Genomic DNA, 22,482 nt, shown 5'->3' on the forward strand with positions numbered 1-22,482 from the left:
AGAGAAGTCCATAGAAAGAGCCAGCTGCATTTTAAACCAAGCTGTAAGGACTATGTTTAGTACCGGTATTGAGGGTTGCCTTTTGTTTTGTTTTTTTGTTGTTGTTCCTTTGATTACGAACATTTTTAGGTATACAGAAAAGCTGAAAGAACAGTGCAGTGAATATCTGTACGCCCACCATCCAGATTTAACAACTAGTAATGTTTTGTCATGTTTGTTCGACTCTGAATCTGTATATGTATGCATTGGGTTTTTAGCCATTTGTAAGTAAATTATAGATAATATGACATTTTTACCCCTAGATATACCCACTGCCGTCTCCTAAAGCATTCTGTTTACGCAAACACAATTCTACTATCAGTAACAGAAGAGGGGCGCCTGGGCAGCTCCATCGATTGAGCATCCGACTCTTGATTTCGTCTCAGGTCATGATCTCAAGGTGGTGGGATCAAGCCCTGTGTTGGGCTCTGCACTGAGAGCATAGGGCCTGCTTGAGGTTCTCTCTCTCTCTCTCTCTCTCTCTCTCTCTCTCTCTCTGTCTGTCTCTCTCTGCTCTTCTCCACTGCTTGTGCACTCCCTGTCTCTAAAAAAAAAAAAAAAAAAAAAAAAAAAACCAAGAAATTTATTAGTAATCCATTGATATCATCTCATTTCTGTTCCCTATTTCAAATTTCCCTAATTGCCTCATGTCTTCTATAGGTATCTTTTTAACTCTGGATTTGATTGAAGTTCACATATTGCATTTTGTTTTTATAAGTCCTACATCTCTTTTACTCTAGAGCACCACACCCCCCTCCGGCACCCCCCCCCCATTCAATATTTTATGTCATGACACTGACTTTTCAGACCAATTTTCTTACAACTTTTTTGTGGCTACCTTACCTAGCAAGTTTCTTGCAAATTGAAGACTTAAATAGCTTAAAAAATCTTAAAAAATCGGTATTTTCTAGGAGATACACTGCCCGATTGGCAGATGTTGCTTCCGACATACCATTTTTAGTAGCTAATCCATTTTAAGCTAATCTTTATTTGCAAAAGTAATCTAAGGTGATTGTAAAACGTTACAACACTTTAGAAATGTATAAAATACAGAGTGAAAGTTCTGTGTAATGTCACCTCTATGTGGCCCTAATGGTTAATTGTTTTAGGGAATTTACATTCTTTCCCAGTACTTCATGTGTTTTTGTTTATTATACAAACTGCATTATCTGTGCATTTGGTGTGCAGTGTACTTTTTATTTCTCTAACTGTGTGTTCTGGATGGCGTCCTATGGAATATATAGCAGGGATTGTTTTTAATAGTGGCTGGGATAAAGGTGTACCCGGCCGGCCACATTCTTTCATAGGTGTTTAAGGTGAGGCACACCCAGATGTAAAGCGCCTAGCCCAGGATTAGAAGTGTGGCTTATGCCCACGGAGCAAATATTTCTTCTGTTTGAGGCTCCCTGGTTAATATACAAGTTGAATCTTGGTGTCTTCTGCCTTGTTCTTCAACAAGGTGAGGGAATGTGTAGTAGTCAACTCTTCAGGGTTCTGTATTTGAATCCTGACTTCTTTTTTTGCTTTTTGGGGTGGGTCCCTGTGTAGTCTTTCCTGCAGATATCAGGAGATCATCAGGTTGGTCTACCTTAGAGGTAAACATGACAGTCTGCCAACACAAAGTGATTTAGAAATGTTAATAGGTTTTACCAAGCCACAGTCTCTAGCATGTGTATTTTAAGCCATCATAAAACATACCTGTCATGCTAAGGAATGTGCCAGAGGGCAGGCATCAAAGACCGGCCGAGGGAGTCTGGGGAGTATGTTTTGCTCTGTTGTAGGGTTGTGCCCTGACAACCTCTGTGAGGCCTGGGGTACTGACAGGGAGTGGTTTCTAAATATTAAAGCCATTTTATTTATTAATTCAGGAATGCCTGTAAATAGTTACTCATATCTGCCCCTCTAAGTGTCAGGGGGCTCCGAGGTAATTCTTTGGATGAAAGGTGTGAAGTCAGGCTGGATCTGCTTGACTTAGGGAATGGAGTTAACACCACAATCACATGAGCAAGAGATAGTCTTTTGGGCTTAATGGAGAAGAGAAAGGTGAACAGAGAGGTTGTCTGAACATTTCTGGCTTCTTTGGAAGATAACGATGAAGAAACTCCCAGTGAGAGCGGAACAGTAAAAGCCACTTTTGCTGTTGTTTTCTTCTTGTGTTCTCCATGGCAGTGTCATCCCTTGAATTTGGTGGGACACGAGGGTGTAAGTACATCTCACTATTAGTTAAGTAAATTATCTTTAATTTGGTGGCAAGGCTTTTGCGTCAAGCATTTCGTAAAAGAACAAAATGACGGTAGGGCACTTCCCCACATCTAACTGCCTGTTTGGTGAAGAAGAGCACAGAGTTGTGATAATAAATGCATTAGATTCGGGGCGCCTGGGTGGCGCAGTCGGTTAAGCGTCCCGACTTCAGCCAGGTCACGATCTCGCGGTCCCGGAGTTCGAGCCCCGCGTCAGGCTCTGGGCTGATGGCTCAGAGCCTGGAGCCTGTTTCCGATGCTGTGTCTCCCTCTCTCTCTGCCCCTCCCCCGTTCATGCTCTGTCTCTCTCTGTCCCAAAAATAAATAAACGTTGAAAAAAAAAATTTTTTTTTAAAATAAAAAAATAAATAAATGCATTAGATTCATATATTTAAAACTTCTTCAAAGGTAGAAAGTTGCTGACTTCCATTAAATGTGCATTCTCTTCATTTTCTATCATCCGTTCTAAGTGTATAAAGTAAATAACAAAATAAATATTAAGATAAAAATAAAGGTAAATAGTGTTAAGGTAAAGAAGGAGGCAGTGTTGCAAAGAGGGAGAAGGAACAAGATAAGGTTCTAAGTTCAGGATCAGCCAGTCACGTAAATCATCGGGCTTCACTTCTTTCCCCTGGAAAAGGGGGGGGATCAGAAAGCCTACGCCATCAGGCTGTTAATGAGGTTGAAACGAGAGGATCTATTTAGAAGTTACACAGTGTTCCAGTTCCACCGCTACTGCTTTCTTGAGTGGACAGGATGGTGCAGTGAAAAAAGCATGGGAGTTCAAGGCCCATAGACGTTGGTTTGAATTCTGACGTTGCCATTCACCTTGTGCGTCTTTAGGTGAGGTCTTCTCATCTCTCTGATCCTCCGCGTCCTCAGCTGTCGAACGGAGTTCATCAGCTCCCTCTTGTAAGATCAGGTAGAGCTCATGGGCTCCACCAAGAGGCTTGAGGGCTGCAGAGCTTGCTGGTTCTCGAACGTGGACGTCCGGCCGGCCGGGGGCGTGTGCTCGCGTGTGCGGATCGTACGCCGGCGGCATCCTCAGCCTCCCTTGCAGCCAATGACCTTGCTGCTTCTCTGTTCGCAGCGATCCTCCGCAGTGCCGCACCGGGCATGGATACCTTTCTCGGCGTCTGGAGGAGCACGTGCGGTAGTGTCATCACCCAGACACGAAGCTGCTAAGGCCATCTCAGGGGCGTGGGCGCCAGGATAGGAAGGCGGCGTCCGAGGGCCACGCAGCCATGCCTTTCGGCCTGAAGCTCCGTCGGACACGGCGCTACAACGTCCTGAGCAAGAACTGCTTTGTCACACGGATCCGCCTGCTGGACAGCAATGTGATCGAGTGCACGCTGTCGGTGGAGAGCACCGGGCAGGAGTGCCTGGAGGCCGTGGCCCAGAGGCTAGAGTTGCGAGAGGTAACAGCGGGTGTGGGCGGGCATCTGAGCCAGGACTCACTCAATGGACTGGCCACCTGTCTCTTGGCACCTGCCGTGCTTTGCAGTCCCAGCCTCCTGTTTAAGAGGATCCTGTTGTCCTTGGCATAGGCTTGATCTCACAGCGTCAGTGGATCAGGAGGCCTGCTCCAATGCCGTGACAAGCAGGACCCCGCCTGGGGTGGCGGCTTCCCTTTTGTTACCTTCTATGAGGAGGTTGGGCGGGGGGTGGAGGGGGCCGTGTCACGTCCAAAGTCATTGTCTCTCTTTACAGCCGTGGAGCGGGTTGGCATTCCAGCTGAACATCTAGGAGAAAACGCCCACAGAGGGGATGGATGCAGCTGCTTTTAGTTTTTGTTTGTTTGTTTCTATATTTTCCTCTTCAAAGAGGGGAAAAAATTGAAAAAGTATTTAAAGCGAGCATGACCAGCGAGGCTTTTTGTGGGCGCATATAAAATGGGCGTTTTGTTTCTTTCAGGATTCCTCATGACCCTCCTTTTCTTTCTGCTGTCTGTGAGCGTTTTAAGTTTTTTTATTTATTAAAAAATTTTTTCTTTTAATGTTTATTTATTTTTGAGAGAGAGAGAGACAGAACGCGAGCAGGGGAGGGTAGAGGAAGAGGGAGACACAGAATCCCAAGCAGACTCCAGGCTAGGCTCTGAGCTGTCAGCACAGGGCCCGACATGGGGCTCGAACTCCCAAACGGTGAGATCATGACCTGAACCGAAGTTGGACACCCAACCGACAGAACCACCCAGGCATTCCTAGACTTCTTTGGGCTTAAACAAAGCCAAGGCATGTTGACCATGAAGGCGGTCATGTTATCACTCTTTAAAAGGAACTCTCCTAGGGCAGTATGTCCTTTATAAGAAGCAAGCCCTTAGTCTTCCAGTCTTAATTCTTTGGTGAGAACCCTGCACACGCATATGCATCCTGAGAGCCCCGGGGCAGAGTGGCCAGTGGGTCAGGTGGTATAATTCAGTGGTTGCCAGCGCAGAAGGGACTGCAAGCCCCTGAGATTTGAGGAGCAGAAAAAGCTCTGTGGTTGTCCTGGGCCCTGTGACCACATTGCCCATTACCTCAGGGTGCTGGTTTGGGAGGTGGTGCCTTCTGGAGGTGATGGTGTTTGATGTCTTCCACACCCCTCATGACCCACCTTCTTCCACATGCACAAAGGAATTGGGGTCGGGGAAGTTCTTCTCCCCTTGGCATCCTCCACAGGCCAACTGTTGTATTCTTGGGGACAGTTTCACCTGAGTCCTTCTGTCTCCTGCCGGTCTTCGTGTTTATACTTCGGTTTCTGTGATCAGAGCTTCCTTTGAAGTTTCTTTTCCTGTATAGGGAGACTTTCCTGTCGCACAGCTACATGTGGCTTGGTAGCTGAGCCAGCAAAATAAACATGGGAAAGGTTCTGCCTTTGCCCGTTGAGAGCTGGTTCCTTTTGGCTTATGAGTAGCACATTGGGGTATACATATTTAAAAATATGCATGTGCATGGGCATAAAGGAAAAACCTTAATACTGGAGGTTGGTTGGTTAGAAGACTGGTCTAAATTTCTTGTGAAAATGTTCGTTCTAGATCGTTTACGAAAGATATGCACTGGTTCCACTTTTGAATATTCTCTGTAACTCACGGGGGAGTAACTATTCTTTGCATATACTGGGAGACAGCAGAGCACGTGCTGAAGGAGTTATAGGCTCGGTCTTTGGCCTCCTGGACTTGGGTTCAAATTATAGTTGTGTCATTTGTTAGGTGTCCTTGGAAAAGTTACCGTGCTTCTCTGGGCATCGGTTTTCTCACCAATAAAGTGGAAATAATGGTAACCTTACTTATCTTATGGGACTGTTGTAAATATTAAAAGAGATACAGTATGGAAAACGCATAGTGCTGCATCTAGTATTGACAACCGTCCCAATTTGAGAGTCTTAAAAATTTTTCATTGAAGAAAATCTTGAGCAACTGCAATGTGCCAGGCACTGTGTTAGGACTTGATGAGGGAAGATAAATAAGGTGTAATTTTGTCTTCAAGATATGCACGGGTGAGTAGGGGAATCCAGCATTTAAATAAGCAGTTAACGCTGAATGCGATCTAGGGGCGCCTGGGTGGCTCTGTCGGTTAAGCACCCGACTCTCGGTCTTGGCTCAGGTCATGATCTCACGGTTCATGAGTTTGAACCCCTCATCAGGCTCTGCGCTGACGGTGTGGAGCCTGCTTGGGATTCTCTTTCTCTCTCTGCCCCTCCCCACTCTCTCTCTTTCTCTCTCTCAATAAATGAATAAACTTAAAAAAAACAAAAACACAAGATTAAATGCAATCCATGCTAAAATGCAATGCAGGTACAGGCCGGAAAGGCAGTAGCTCTTCTTAGACTTGTGCAGTACACAGTCTGTGCTGCTGACCACTGCGGCCCCGGGGCGGTGGTGGGGGAGGAAGTTTCAGTGAAGGATGAACAGAGCCGTCACTCTCTGAACTCTGAACGGGGACTTGAAGGATGCACAGGACTTCAGCAGGTGGCAAAGAAAGCAAGGCCATCCAGGGCCAGGGGAACTGGAGTCTTGAAGATCCAAGGATGCAAAAGCAGGTGCCATTCTTGGGGGCCAAGAAGGCATCTCTGTGAATCCCCAGGCAGAGTCTAAGGTGCATGCGGAGGCGGGTCTGGAGATGTGGACGGTAATAATTACTCTCAGCAGAGTATTGCTTCTCTCAGTGAGAGGGCAAAGGTCAGACCCGGATTAGCCCACAACTGTGTTGTCACAAAAGACAGAGCAGTGAAGTCTGGATTCTGCTGTCATGTGTCTGTTGCAGTGTGATTGATCTTCTAATGCGAAGGTGGGGTTGACATTTAATGCTGGCTTTATTTTGACATGCTCTAAATGGGTGCATTCACATTAGAGCAAATCACTTTCTTTTTTTTTTTTTTTGATTGTATGCTTTTGTTCTGTGACAGATGACATGGAAGGTATGGCCTTTTGTGAAACAATGCTATAGCTACTTTCAAACGAGAGGATGAGATCATGCAACCTCCTACTTTGTTCTTCATTTGCGCACACACACCTGGAGGAGGAGTGCATTCTTTCCCCAGAAGCAGGAGGAGGAGGGGATGGACACGGGGTCTGCTCTACTCGCTTGACTTTCTTTTTGTATTTGGGTCATTTTCCAAGTAGAGTTGATGGGGCTTGAGAGGAGAAAGTGGAAATCTATCTAAAATACAACAGAATGTTGAGTCCTTATTAAGGCTTGGAACTCAGATCTGGTGGGTATTTGGCTTTGCTGTTAGAAGGATTCTGTAGTTGGGGTGCCTGGGTGGCTCAGTCAGTTAAGTGTCCAACCTTGGCTCAGGTCATGATCTCACAGTCTGTGGGTTCGAGCCCCACATCGGGCTCTGTGCTGACAGCTCAGACCCTGGAGCTTCTTCAGATTCTGTGTCTCCCTCTCTCTCTGCCCCTCTCCTGCTTGTGCTTTGTCTTTCTCTATCTCTCAAGAATAAACATTGGGAGGCCTGGGTGACTCAGTCAGTTAAGCGTCTGACTTGTGCTCAGATCATGATCTTATGGTTCGTGGGTTCAAGCCCCACGTTGGGCTCTTGTGCTGACAGCTTAGAGCCTGGAGCCTGCTTTGAATTCTGTGTCTCCCTCCGTCTCTCACCCTCCCCTGCTTGCACTTGTCTCTCTCTCAAAAATAAATAAACATTAAAAAAAATTTTTTTAAAGAATAATTAAACATTAAAAACAAAAATTTAGAAGTGTTCTGTAGATGTATCCTAGACATTTTAAGAGCTTTATCTTAGGAAAAGAAAATTAACTTTGATTTAATTCTTGATCTACATTAATTATAATTTGTGTTTTGCCACTTCATTTAGTCATTTTAAAAATGGATTTTATTTTTTAAAGCTGTTTTAGCTCCATGGCAAAACCGAGTGGAACACAGTGGAACATACCTCCTGCACCCCCCTCCCCACTCCTATCCCCTCCCCCACGCCAGAGTGGAACATGTGTTCCAGGCGATGAGCCCACGTTAACACATCATCATCACCCTGATCCATCGTTTACATTAGGGTTCACTCTTGGTGGTGTTCATTGTGTGGGTTTTGACAAATGTATAATGACATGTATCCATATGGTAGACTTTATGAGGCTCACATCTGGTTTTGAATGTATCGATGTGCTGCCATTTCAAATGGCATTTAGAGGACCCAGACCTGGTTCGTAGGGTCAGCAAATACAATCAAGCCCCAAGGGAAGCTGAACATGAGAGGGTCCCTGATCCCAGAAACCTTAGAGCTTAGAGAATAGGACAAACAAGAAACAAAGCAAAGGGAACAGTCCGTACTGAGGTACAGAAACAGGAAAGCACGTGGAATTTTCAGGGAAGGGCAGAGTTCATTTTGCACTGATCTGTTTGTGTGTGTGTGTGTGTGTGTGTGTGTGTGTGTGTGTGTGTGTGGAGGGTTGGGTGGAGAGGTCATGGCAGGGAGGGTAGGAGTGTAGAAAGGCAGGCAGGAGACTGCTTTTGAAGGGTTTGATGTATCTAGCCAGGGAGTTTTAACTGGATCCTGTAGGACATTGTGTCTAAAATGTGTCACAAGAATAATTAAAATAAATCTCCAACTTTTAATGTCACATACTGTGCTGAGTGCCCTCCCCATATCAGTTCATCTGATTCTCATTTCAACTCTGTGCAGTGGCTTCTCTGGCCATCTCCATGTTACAGACGGGGCCATCACAGCACAGCATGACCTTCTGGCCGTGACTGGGCTTGTCCTCAACCCCAGGCAGGCTGCCTCCACTGTTCGAATTCCTGGGCATGTGTAGTGGCAGAAAAGGAGTGTAGTAAAATGCTTTGGGAAACACCTCCATAAATGCTATTTTTTTTAAAGGTGTCAAACTCAGTGTTTCACAATTATTTTAGCCTTCTGTAAAATCCTCTTTGAATTGTTTGGAGAATAAAATGCTGCCGTGAGATGGGGAGACATCTAAGGACTTCAAGGCAGAGTGTGACTGACATGAACACCTTGCATTTTCGGAAAAGAACCAAATAACAGAAAGAGAATGAGGATTGGGGTGACAGGAAGGACAGAGATGCTAGCTGGGTGAACTTAATAACCTGGCTACGGGAAATAAAATGAACTCCTTAGGAAAAAAATTTTTTTTAATTATTTTAAGTTCAGAAAAAAAATTGGGTATGAATTTCTGGCAAGGAACTTTTATTAAGGGAAAGACATAAGATGACAAGGCTCAGAATATAGTTAAAACACATTTGGATTAATGGACGTCACCCATTTCTCCAAATGAGACGTTAGGTGGAACTTAAGTGGAAAAAATAGAGCTGTTATGTTTGCAGAGGGGATGGTTATCTGGAACCCCGGCTCCTTGTGCCCTTCCTACCTTCCAATACAGTTTGAGAATCACTGACCTGGGATAAGATAGGAGTAGTTAACATAATGTGTCTTATGACTAATTCTCACATTTTAAAAATAATTGCACAGAGAAGCAGCAGGTTTCATGGCTGTGAGAACTGCCTGGCTTTGAGTCCTGCCTCTGCCGCTTATCACCAGCGTAATCCTGGATAGTTACTGAACTGCTCTGTGCCTCAGTTTCCTCATCTGTAAATGGAGACGGTAAAGTAGCAACCTCCATGAGTTGTTGGAAGGGTTAAAAGAGTTAGTTTTGTTAGTTGTTAGTATTACAGAGCCTGGCACTTGGAGGCACTCAATATGGCAGTCTTCTCTGTGACACATCACATGGGCTCTCTGGACTGTGACACAACCCTTCCAAAGATGGGGCTCTGACCCTTTTATAAATCTGTTGGTTTCATTTTTAGATGGCTTGAATTATTAGAAGCCGTGATCATACATTGAGCCAAAACTCTTTCAATTCCTTGAATAGTTATTAAGATTGTATAGTCCACTAGGATAGCCACTGGCCACATGTGTCCATCGAATACTTGAAGTGTGGCTAGTTTGAACTGAGATGTGCGGTAAGTATGAAAATACACATCGGATTTTGAAGATCTAGTATGAAAAAAAAGTTAAACTATCTCATCATTTTTATATTAGTTACATGTTGGAAGCCTACTGTTTTGAATACACTATTTTAAATGAAATTTAAAATTAATTTCATTTCTCTGTGCTTTTTAAATGTAGCTGTTAGAAAATTTAAAGTTGAACATGTGGCTTACGTTATATTTCTACTAAACAGTGCTAGGAGCGGCAAGGAGGCCATGTTAATAGTAATAATGACTATCAAGAATTTTATTGGAATATAAAGGATTCTAATAAAATGTAGAAATCTGCTAGAATTATTTTCTTGAGGGATACTCCTGACTCTGCTTTTAATTAGAGAATCATAAATGGAGGAAGAATAAATAATTTCACAAAGGTACCTTCATAGTTAAACTCTATTCAAGACAGAGAATCTATTCTTGAGAATGCTGAATTCGATAACTCTTGGACCTCCCTTAAGACCAGACTGACAGCTCTGGTTTTTAAAGGAGCCTAAAAAAGAATCCCTGATCATTTCATAGGGTGGGTGATTGTCCTCAGATTTATCCCCTTGTTCTTTTGCAAGTTTATATTTTCGTTTGAACTCAAAGGTGATTTATGCCAAGCTGTGGGCCACAGTAGGAATGTCCCACATTTTGCTATTCTCGTAACAGCTAGAGTTTATAAAGATACTGAATCTTGACTAGCTTAAGTGAACTTACATTAAGGATATATCTGTGGTCTGATTTTATGCTAATCTTTTGGGCATTGGTAACAACGTAATGTGCAATTATAAGAGAATTCGGTTAAATGGAATACTTCATTTCCTGGCCCTGTCTGATAATAGTGGAAATTGCTGTGTTTTGGAGCCTGCTTCCCCTTATCCATATACGTTTGTATTTGCAGTGGACTAAAATAACACTGATTAAGAATCAGCTGAAGAAGACTGCGGGAGAGATGTCTGGTCTCTGAATTTTGTATTGCTTTTTGTCTGTATAAAGATTATAACGTGAAACCTTACTAGCTTAACGTCCGTTCTCTGAGGCAACCTGGCACCCGTGTCTGGTTTCTAGATACAAGAGACTGTAGGTGAAGTAATTTCCCCCATCTTAACTCGTAAGTCTTCATCTTTTTGTATATTTTGAGTGAGCTGTACAGCCTCAGAAGAGTGATTTTTTTTTTCTTGGTTATGAGGTTTGCTTCTTGGGTCGATGTGACTCTGCAGTGTCTTTTCCTCTACTTTTGTGAAAGGTTGGCTAGGAAAATGAAGGGGGTGCAGTTGTTAATTATAGACGTGTCAGTTCCAGAAATCCCAGACCTACCCAGAGTAGAGGTTGACTGCACACAAGTTGTTTTTTTACAGTCATCCCACTGATGTATAGTGGTTTATTTTCCAAAGCCGTTGGAATGTAATAGCGTGAAGTGCCGTTTCAGAGCCTGCTTATAGTCATCTTTTGAAGTATTTTCCATGGCTCAGTGAAAGTTTTAATGCCTGTATGTAATTCCTGTATATTTTATGTGGAGCTACACCAACTCTCTGTTTCTTAATTTACAACTGAAGCACTGGGTATGACAGGCAACCAATTACAGCGTAATGCAAGATATTTTAAACGTTTGCTTCTGGATGATTAACTCTTCAAAACGCTTGAGATAAGATCATGGATTTAATCCCTGGCCATTGCCAAGACTGCATCTGTAACCCTTGCAGATAGCATGAAAGATGCGTCTTTGGTCACAAAACTGGAAAAGCAAACTCCTCAAAAAGAATCTTCCCCTAGTCACAGCTAACGTGGGGGATTCCACCACCTCTGCAAATAAATGAGCAAACAAATCAGAACACCCCCAGACTATTTTTAAAGGCCTTTATTCACTAGAATCTTTTTCCTGGTGCTTGGATCTTACTTTGGCACTAAAATATTCACACACAAATCTGCCGCTTAAGAAACTAGCATATTTTTGAGTGCGCGCATACATTTATGCTTCCTGTGTTAAAATGAGAAACTCCAAAGCAAATAGACCAGGAAACTACTCCTATGAAAATGTCATGTTAGTGCGTCTTTCCTTACACTGTTTCTTAGTAGTGCATTTTTAGTCATTGATTCACAGATGGGGTTCCTCTCCCTGGGCACCGGTTCGTCTGTCTTCTTTTTTCTTCACTGCAGTGAGCTCACTGCAGAATTCAAGGTAACCAGACCCGTTTTCTAAAGAAAACTAGAGAAATAAAATGGGATTAATAGCTCACCCAGAGGTATCGTGAGGGTTCGCCAGACCTGGCTGATGTTTGGAGCTTCAGAGATTAAACAAAACTGTTTGGGGGTATGTACTTGGGCAATATGATGGGATCTTTCTGGCCACGGAGGAGGTGGTTTCTGTTTGGAATCATCTACCACATTCTCCTAAATCATGGGGCAGTGGTTAGCAGGGAAGCTCAGCTTTCAGAATTCAGCTGGAGTTGATGGCAAGTCAATTATGAACCAGACTGGTGTGGTCTCAGCTGGGCCTGAGGGGATTAATGGTCCCTTGGCTAATACACAGGAAGTTGATTGATGCACTTCTTGGTTTAAGTGAGAGGTTAGTTTCTGATGCTATTTCCTGAGAGGCACTGCGTAAGATACGGCAGAATAAACTCGTGCTGCATCGTGAACTTAAATAGAGCAGGCTAAGAACTTTGAGACAGAGTCTTTCTCCTCTGTTGAATACTCCAGGGCAGGGATATAGCTAGAGGAAGAATGGGGTGGGGGTGGCAGGGTGGGAATAGAGAAGGTGACTTTGGGCATAGCTTCACAAAATGGTGTGGGGTTAGGGATCTCGTAAATGGATTTTCCTTCCCACCAGATAACTGAATTCAGCGCTTAAAAAAAAAAAATGTTTATTTATTTATTTTGAGAGAGAGAGCGCCCTGGAGAGCATGCACGCGAGCAGGGGAGGGGCAGAGAGAGGGAGAGAGAGAATCCCAAGCAGGCTTCGCAATGTCAGCATAGAGCCCGATGTGGGGCTCGCTCTCACAAACCGTGAGATCATGACCTGAGCTGAAATCGAGAGTCAGAGGCTTAACCGACTGAGCCACCCAGGCGCCCCTGAGTTCAGTGCTTCTAAAACTGGTTATTCTGGCCTCTTAGGTAGGAACTGTATCTTCCAGGTTACCCACCTCTCTCAGCTCTGCCTTATGCTGGACACCCCATTTCTTGAGTAGTAATATTGTAGTAATATAGTTACTCCATTGGATAAATGCATGGTAGCTCACTCAGGTAGTCTGTGTCCTCTGGGGGGGAAAAAAAAACCAAAACTTTTTTTTTTTTTGGCAAAATTGATTATAGGATGTTTATGCATTTAATGTGGACCGTTTCTAATTTGAATGTTACTAATTTGAGTGACTGTTGTAATTTGAATGAAGTATGATCATGAAATTATACCCTCTAATGTCAGGACTGCTTTTAGTGAAAGTTAATAAATCATGGCTGGCCTGTTAAGCAACTGCAAAGCTAGTCCCTCCCTTTCTCCACCCAGGCTTATAAAAGGGCTTCTTTTCCAAAGAAAATAACTATTACGTAGCATGTCACTGTTTATATATATTACCTCATTTATTATATGCAGACTCATTCCTAGCCACCCAAAATGCAGTGACATACCCTTACACAACACTGTGTCCATTTGGAATTCAGTATAATGCAGAACTGCCTTGGGCCCTTTTCAGATGGTCTGTTAAGTACCCAGATTACCTCATTTTAAGGTTAGCTTAAGCCTACATCATAGATCCCCTAGGACAGCGTCAGAGCGATGTTCCAGTGTCCCATAAACACCTGTAAGACTAAAGCACATCTGAGCGGAGGGACAATTTTGTGATGATTTTTCTTCTTACATCTTTTAGGTTTTTATGTTACTTACGGGCCTTCCAGCTTCTACTCTTGCCTGCTTTTTTTCATTTATCTCCAGGTAACCTCTATCCTCTAATTCTGTGGTTCATAGGCATGCCAGGAGTGCTGATGAAAAAGATTTCTTGAGGCTTGCCTGCTTTCATTTACCGATGGTGACGATGATTGATAATGGGATAGTAGCAGCCACAGAGAGCACCATTCCCGAAGCAGTTAATTTACACGTGCCATGCGCACAGTGGACAGACATGATGTCCCTGATACCCCTCACAGCCTGTGCATGATAGCAGTACGACCCCGTCTTATAGATGGGAGCTCTGACCCTCTGGAGCCTCAGGAATTTGTATAGGGTTATTAGGACAGCGAATGCAAGCGCCCGGAGGTGGATAGACTTCACAGCTCGTCTTCTTTCTACTCAGCCGCATTTCATTTCTTCTACATCATCAGTCACCGTAGAACAACCACCAGGCTCACCGAAGCTGGGAAGTGAACAAAATAGGGTCAGAATTCAGGCAGTTTGTCCCAAGTTGATGGAGCTATAACCTTGGTTCTGTGTGTTGGCATTCTGTTGCTCAAGGGATGCATAGATTGCTTATGTGAGCTTGCCCTTTAAAACATCATGGAGTAGGGGCGCCTGGGTGGCTCAGTCAGTTAAGCATCTGACTTCAGCTCAGGTCACGATCTCATGGTTCGTGGGTTCAAGCCCCATATTGGGTTCTGTGCTGACAGCTCAGAGCCTGGAGCCTGCTTCGGATTCTCTGTCTCCCTCTCTCTCTGTCCCTGCCCTGGTCGTGCTCTCTCTCTCAAAAATAAATAAAAACGTTTTTAAAACATCATGGAGCAAAGCTGGGGAAATCATTGCTCCCATCTAAAAGTGCATGCATTTGAAAATATCCTTGAGAGTGTTTTGGTCTGTAGCCTTAAGTAGGCAAGGACATGCCTGGTTTTCTAGGGAAGTCAGAATCAAGACTTCTGGTACAGATTTTGGTAGGGTTGTGGCAGGGATTGATCTGTGATACCGCTGATGGGACAGACAGCTGGAGTGGGAACATCAGCACAAGAATGCCTTTGGAAATTAAACATCGAAATGAAAACGTTCTTTTGAAGGCAAATTTCCAGGTGTGCTGTAAACTGTGCTAAGCTATAATTGAAATATAAAAGAAAATTTCAAAAGCGGTGATCTATTTTTTGGTGATTGTTGTGCTAATCCTGAAATCCTAGTGTGAATTAATACAAAGACAAGATTGGATGCATAAAAGTACCTGTTTTAATCATTTAGCACGTTGTTCAAAACTAAACTGGTTGAGGCTTCAAGTGTAAGGGTGAAAATCTTACTTTCATCTATCAAATCCCACCATAATCTGCCAAGAACAGCCACCAGGGGCTCCCCTGGCAGCTGCGAAGACATCCTTCCATTCTCAAAGCTTGATATGGGGGAGAGATTTGCTGCAGTTCATGTATAATGAAGTGGTTGAGGCTGATGTTTTTGAAAGTACTTCATTAAAACTCAAAAGGAGTGAATCAATTTTCCGTTGAAATCTGGTACTGTATGGAAATATCCTGCAATGTGGAAGCTTTCATTTGGCAGAAGGTTTTGTCTTAGGAGTTGAGTACCAAGTTACTTTGCAGCAGGTGCAAGAACTGTGTTTGCCTTTGCCAGCACGTTCCACGTGAGATCACGAGGCATTCAGAAGCCACAGGAAAGTCGGCCTTGAGAGCGTAGGAAAAAAGCCAACCCTGTCCCCACCCCTGCACCCCATCCCCTTCCCAAACACCGGTGCATCAGTACCCACATGTACCAACAGCAGCAATGGCTATGGATACTATATCGGATAGCCCCTGTGGATTGTGTGCATGTGGTTTCTTTTGGCCTGTCCTAAAGTCAGAAAGTAAATGCTGGATCCTCGTGTCCGAACCGGGAAACCAAACGTGGCGTAGGGCGTCAGAGTCTTGCTCTCCTGTGCAGTCTTGGGGGTACCCCTGATAAACATAGACTGATGCTATTTTACTCTTTCGTCTAGACACACTACTTTGGCCTTTGGTTTCTCAGCAAGAGCCAGCAAGCACGATGGGTGGAGCTGGAGAAACCTCTGAAGAAACATCTGGACAAATTTGCTAACGAGCCTCTGCTTTTCTTCGGAGTCATGTTCTATGTGCCAAATGTGTCATGGCTTCAGCAGGAGGCCACAAGGTAGGTGCATTTTTTTTCTGGGTTGTGCATAAGGGCGTGGATCAACTGTGAGGCTTCAGATGAAGTAGATGAGCTGGCTGATTTGGGGGGTGTGTAGGTGTAGGTGGGTGTAGTGGGGGGGAGGGTGGAGTAGTTGGGGATTGTTTACCAGTTGCTTCGCAGCTTTAGAATCGTTGTTTGAATCCGTGGTGCCAACCCCGGTGGCTCCCTATGATACTAGTCAGGTAGCAGTGATCCTGAGCCAGTAGAGCATTGTGCCTGGCAGCATAGAAGGATTAGTTGGAGTCTATGGGTAGAGTAGATGGGCTAGAATTTAATAAAGAATTAACCATCTACGGGGCGCCTGGGTGGCTCAGTTGGTTGAGCATCCGACTCTTGGTTTCGGCTCAGGTCGTGATCTCACGGTTTGTGGGTTTGAGCCCCGCATCGGGCTCTGTGCTGATGGCATGGAGCCTGCTTGGGGTTCTTTCTCTCTCCCTCTCTCTCTTCACCTCCCCTGCTCGCTCACTCAATCTCTCTCTCTCAAAATAAAAAAAATAAGCATAAAAAAAAGAATTAACCACCTAATACTTCTTTGTTCTACTCTTGCCCTTAATATGCTCCCAAGCAAAATGTAGCATCAGACTTTGGATTTGAGGATTAAAAACATAACTAATGATGGGAGCAGAGTTGAGGAGAACGTTGAGAAGGGTGAGAGTTTTGCTTGTCCTGGGTTATAATAGGAGGAGACAGGGAGCCGTTGGTAGAGAGGAGACCTGGGATTGGTCCCACCCTCCTGCTCATTGGCTGTCTTGCCTGGAAGAAACCACCTGCCATCTGTGAAGTGGTATTTTTCCCTTATCTGTAAAGTGAGGGGTTTGCATGTTTCTAAAGTCTCATAGTCAGTGATTCCATGAATGAAGCAGTTGGTGTTGGTTGGTGTTAGTACGGTTCGCTTATTGGTAAGAGTTTTCCATTAAAATATGCGGAAGGGTTGTCTTCTCATCAAATGGTTCTTTCTGGTAATAAGGAGAATTACATCAAGCTTCTACTTTCCACATTTTTCTTGGCTCATGGCATTCAGAGTACTAGGAAGCAGTACCAATAACACACTGCAAAGTAGGAATATTGTATTTGATTATTGCATGTGTGGTTTCTTAGATTTAAAATTTTTATTTTATTAAAAAAATTTTTTAAGTTGATTTGAGAGAATGAGAGAGAGAGAGAGAGAGAGAGAGAGAGAGTGTGTGTGTGTGTGTGTGTGTGTGTGTGTGTGTGTGTGTAGAAGGGGGAGTGGCAGAGAGAGGGAAAGAGGGAATCCCAAGCAGACTCCACGCTGACAGCAAGGACCCCAACTTGGGGCTTGATCCCACGAACCCTGAGATCATGACCTGAGCCAAGACTGAGAATCGGATGCTTAACTGACTGAGCCACCCAGGTGCCCCAGGATTTTAAAATAGGAAGCACTTAAAATTTTTATGTCCATTTTAAGGTGATAGTTTCCATCTTCTTTTTTTTTTTTCTTTTTAAAATAAAAACTATTGTTAAATAGGTAGTATTTCTGTCAGCAGAGGCCATGAAATAGCTCACAGCCTGACCAGAAAACCTGTGTTCCATCTTTCAGGTATCATTGATTTGAAGCACTTGGTTGGAAACTGTTGTGCACTGTTTTCTGTTTTTTTTCACTTATGTAGTTTCTTTTCTGTGCACGAAGTTATTAACTCCTCCAAATGGGACAGTTTCCACTGGCTTCTGAATCTTCCTTGACTACTTTACACAGTGTCGGGAACACGGCATTAGGTTAATAAGTACTTGCTGATTCATGGCTCTTGGACTGTGAAATGCAAGGCAGTGGGTAACAAGGAGGAAACGCAGACTATAAATTAAAACATATTGGGCAAAGTTCAGTCTGTAGGAAAAAAACGAAGTGTTGTTACTCTAGACAGACTTATTCTGTAAGGTCAGTTGTTAAGGAGAAGAAATTGAAATAAAAGGTAAGGGACTCAGAAATTGTCCTTTATGAAGTTAAAAAAGGTTGTTTAAGCTTAGAAAAATGAAGGCTTAGGGCCCCCGAGTGGCTCAGTCAGTTAAGTGTCCAAGTCTTGGTTTTGGCTCAGGTCACCATCCCATGGTCTGTGAGATTGAGCCCCACGTCGGGCTCTGCACTGACAGTGTGGAACCTGCTTGGGATTCTCTCTCTCCCTCTCTCTTGCTCTCTCTCTCTTGTGGGGGGGAATTCTATGTTAACTCTGGAGGGCAAAATTTGGGCCAATAATAAGTGAAGTGCAAGGAGTTGAAAGACTTTGGTTATTTGGCTCAACATAAGAACACAGTTTCTAATAAGTAAAGCCATAAAAAGGTGGCACAAGCACACCTATAACAGGGTGAGTGCCCTGGTTTATGGAAGTGCTGTGGCACTGAGTGGGTAGATGGGGTGGTGTCTTGGAGAGGAGACCGCCATATTGGGTAGGATGTTGGACTAGATCAATGGTTCTCAAACAGACCAGGGCTTGCTATATTGTAATTACCTGGAGCATTTATTATAAATGTGATTCTAGGGCTGTAACAGAAGTCTAAATTGAAATGTCTAGGGCTGTGGATCAGGAGTATATATTGTTTAAAATAAATGATATTCTTCGGGTGGTTCTGATTTTCATCCCGACTTGGTAATTAACAAATTAGTTAGCCTCTAAAGCTCTTTGCGGTTTTAGATTTTCCAGGTAAGTAAACTTAATGCCAGATTATTTGACTGTCAATATTTGCATTCACAAGCTGAAACAAAAAGTGTTTTAAATCTCAAAAATTTGAGTTATAAAGTAGGAATTTTGATGGTAGGGGTTATTGAGACTGGAGATTCGGTAGGACTTCTTTCCTTTTCCTTTAGAATTTCTTTTTTGCTCAGTTAGCTTGGTTCATTTAAGATGAACTTTGATAAGGAGAGAATGAAATCTTTTCCAACCGAGGTTTTTGAAGCAAACTCTGTTATTGTCATTTGATCAGAAAAACTAACAAAGAAAACAAAATGTTGAAGGACATTTTTTAGGCTTAAACATGGAACTAAACTGTATATATGTTAGGTGTGACCTTCTCTTTATGGCAAAGAACGTTTAAAGTTAGGAGCTAGGTTAGCATGAGGAGTTGGGGGTTTTTGGTTTTGTGCGGTTTTTTTCCAGCATTACAGAAATTTTTGTTGCTCCAAGGAACCCTAAAACTGGAATGTGCCAAGGGACATCAGAGCAAGTGAAAGACTTTAGTTGGGGAGATGAGAAAATAAGCGAGAGAAGTGGTGTAAGTAAAGAAAGGAGAATTGATGGAGAAGGAGGAGAGAGAATGACATATACTTGGGAAGTGACCCAGGTGTGATTCGTGAGCTGTACCATGGGTTGTAGGCATATAGACTGGAGTGCAAAGGAGCCCTGGTTTGGACAGAATGACATTTTAAAATGAGCAGGGTTCCTGGGTTTGATGTTGGACACAAATAAATGAGCCGAACTCAAGGTGAAGAATGCTACCAGGGCTCCTTAGGAGCCTGTGGGGATCTGAGCCTTCTTGGGAGGTTTTAGAAGCATCAGGGTCCAAACTGAATACTGAAACTGTCTTCCAGGCAGAGCAGCCAAGGAGAAGCAGCGGTGATAGGGCAGGATTCCAGAGGAATGTTTCACAGAAGGCCCCAACAACATTCATTAGGAGCGGGTTAGTGACTAACTCTTAAGCCATTTGCTGTTGCCCGTGTTACCAGGCGTCTGAGGTGGAGATGTGCTGCACCTGGGATCTGCAGTGTCTGACACAAAACAGTTAGTCTTTGTGATGCCCCGCAGAGTAAGATATTTGCATAGATTAGAAATAGGAATCCGTCTTTCACTGTGGGCAAGCCCTCGGAGGAGGCAACCATTCAGCCATCTGTGCTTAAAAAGTAAGCCTTTGTCTGGAGCCAACCAAACTCGTTTTCACCCAACACATGTTGGCAAAGGTTTGGCTACTTCTATTTGAGAAGAAAACAGGTTCTATAGCATTAGTAGGGCCCGGCCATGTCTTCTTTCTGAATAAGGAAAAAGAATTTAGAATTAGCACTCTGGTTGTTTGGGGGGATGGGGTGTTTGTGAACGCACATATCTCAAATACATAGCAGTGGAAGGAGGATGTATTTAAAAGTTTGTGCTTCATTTCTTGTCCCCAGACAGTTCCACCCTTGAAAACTTGCAGGTTAATAGAGTCCTGGGAACAGCACAACAAAAATTTAAGAATGATGTTGATTGCACACTGTTCCAGAAGGTGATTTACTTTCTTCAAATGATCAAGTCCATATTTTTTTAAGTAGAAAATTGAGAAGCTCTTTTTTTTTTTGACATTAATTTTGACATACTGTGTCTCGTCTCATCTGGATATGATTTTCGGAGAACAAATGTCTTCATAAGAGAAGGAAACCTGCCGAGGTACTATGATTGAATTGGAGAAGAAATGGACAATTCAAGCCCTGCATTTAGGTGATAATTGAACAAGAAGGCAAAAGATATCAAAAGGAGAATTCACATAGGCATACACACGGAAGGAAAAAAAACCTCGGTATTCTTACAGAAGTGCAAAAAAGCTGATACAAAGGACGCTAGTAGACAGATGGAAGATGAGTCATGAAACCATAGGAATTAAAGAGATTAAGACCAGGGTTTGTTAGCCCCACTCCAAAGTCTAAGATACGTTACCTTGGGGCTTTAAAAATGTTAGTTTTCCCACTTTGGTTAAAATGACTCAAGGGATGGGACCACCGTAATTTTTTCCACTTTGCTCCCCCTATTCCTTTCCACCAGCTCTGCTGTTCAGTGAAGGGACTCTTGCTCGCGATTCCTCTCTCCCCATTATGTTCTCCTCCTGACTCAAAGGAAGGATTTTTGTAATGTGTTTTAATGATTTGCATAGCAACAGGCTCAGTATAAACAGAGGGTTTTCAGATTTTTCTGGCCACAGAAAGAAGAAAGATGGTTTGTGAGAGATGGAGAAATTCGTCGTCAAACAGAAGGATACTTAATAATAGCAAGGGGAAGCCAGAAGAGTGCTGGCCAAAGTTACCGCTTTTAGTTTCGCTCTGGGGTTTTTCCAAGTCTTCTCTCCAGCGAGGAAGCTCCTGTTTAGTTTTTTTCAATACAAAAGAGAAAATGTTGAAAAGAGTAATTTTTTTTCAGGGTGAATTTGGGCTGCAAAGTGTAAGTTGCTGACCCTGTGGTTTCTAAAATTTTTAATTCTCTGACACTTTTCTTTCACCAAAACATGTTTGTCTTTGCACTGCTCACTGTTGAATGGTACATTTGCATGGTGCAAAGAATCTGATTGTCCTGATGAAATCAGATGACCTTTCCTTCTTTTCCAGGACAGGTTTGCAGCCTGCCTGTTGGGGGGGGGGGGGGGGGTTGGTGGCTGCCCACCCTCCTGGCTGTGTAGAAGCAAAACCAGGAAGCCAGTGCTCTAGCCAGCACAGCTGCTCCCCTCGCCAAGGACAGGCTTAGCACATCTGGTACATCTAGTGGATATTCCAGGGCCGTGGGACCTGTTCCAAGCTCCCTCTGTCGAGTGGGTGCTTCCTCTGTGTTTTCTGAGCTTCTCAGCCTCACTAGGGCTCCCTACTTCTAGGCTCATGGTTCTTCTGTGCAGCTTCTCAAGTACTGGTCCATGAGGCTGAATGCTAGCCCGCTAGGTTTGGCTTCCCGTTATTATCAAAAGGACTTAGGAAGTACTCGATCTCTGCTTGGGCCCATATAGGGCATTCTTCAAGGTTAAATGAAGTTCCTGCCTGGGAAGAACTTGCTGGACGAGATGTCATTCCAATAACTGGGAATAAATGCCCATGTTGAAAATTGCACTGTTTAGGTACTGTAAAGAGGGGGGGTGCGTTTCTTCGTGACGGTGAGTGACAAGGGAGTTAGGTTAGTAAGTTTTGAGACTATCATGGGGGCTCTTTCCCTCCAGTTACATATTTGGGCATATGGCATTGATGGCAAAGCCAAATTAGTTGAAACCTTACAATTCCCATCAAGGCCAAAATGGTATTTTGATTTTTTTCTTTAAGTTTCAGGAAGTCGTTCCAGTGACCTTACAAAAGCTTTCTTCACCTTTCCTTTCTTGTAAATACCAGTGCTGTCCCCGCTTAGGCTCTTGCAATGCGCCTTGAGTGCTATTGTAAACAAGTCAGCGTTCACCCAATGTTTAAAGTGTCTCTTTTAAAAGCTCTAATTATGGTAATGTTTCCATTTCCTTTTACAACACCATTTATTTTGTTCCTCCGGTTCTTTGAGTTCTTTTATTATTTTGAAATGTCATTTTAATGGCTATTTAAAGTTTGCCCTTGGGCTGGGAAATAGGGACTCCCTTCAAGTCAGACTTAAGATTCAGCATGAGTCTGCCTTAGATAATATAATTTGCTGAGAATGGCAAATCCTCTTCTGGCCAGCTCCAGCTGGTGAATGGGAACTTGTTTTCTCTCTCTCTCTCTCTCTCTCTCTCTCTCTCTCTCTCTCTCTGTTGATAGTTGAGAACAGAGTTGTTTCTGCCAGATAATTTTAGATATTTTAAGATGCCATTGATACTAGGATTTAACCTTAAACATTCTTCTGGGTGGGTAATGTATTGTTTAATGGGATCAAGAGAGGAAAATGGCTGTTTGTAATAAGCAGAGAAGTCTTGAAGGGAAGAACTGCTCCCCAAAAGATAAGTTGATGAAAATGTTAGTTGTCATTTGCACTATTTTGCATTTCAA

At 43.4% G+C, this 22,482-nt stretch overlaps 1 protein-coding gene across 3 annotated transcripts in view; it reads left to right on the forward strand.

Annotated features, from left to right (window-relative positions):
* PTPN14 (protein tyrosine phosphatase non-receptor type 14) overlaps positions 1 to 22,482 on the forward strand; it is a 178,991-nt gene that overhangs the window by 67,952 nt on the left and 88,557 nt on the right. For all 3 annotated transcript variants that reach the window (XM_003999294.6, XM_006942777.5, XM_019821801.3), the window contains exons 2-3: positions 3,370 to 3,697; positions 15,589 to 15,758. In XM_003999294.6, coding sequence (XP_003999343.1) covers positions 3,524 to 3,697; positions 15,589 to 15,758 — 344 coding nt within the window. In that variant the 5' untranslated portion in view covers positions 3,370 to 3,523. The remainder of the gene's footprint in view (positions 1 to 3,369; positions 3,698 to 15,588; positions 15,759 to 22,482) is intronic.

The sequence above is a fragment of the Felis catus genome, chromosome F1 (genome assembly GCF_018350175.1).
Source record: "Felis catus isolate Fca126 chromosome F1, F.catus_Fca126_mat1.0, whole genome shotgun sequence".
NCBI lineage: Eukaryota > Metazoa > Chordata > Mammalia > Carnivora > Felidae > Felis > Felis catus.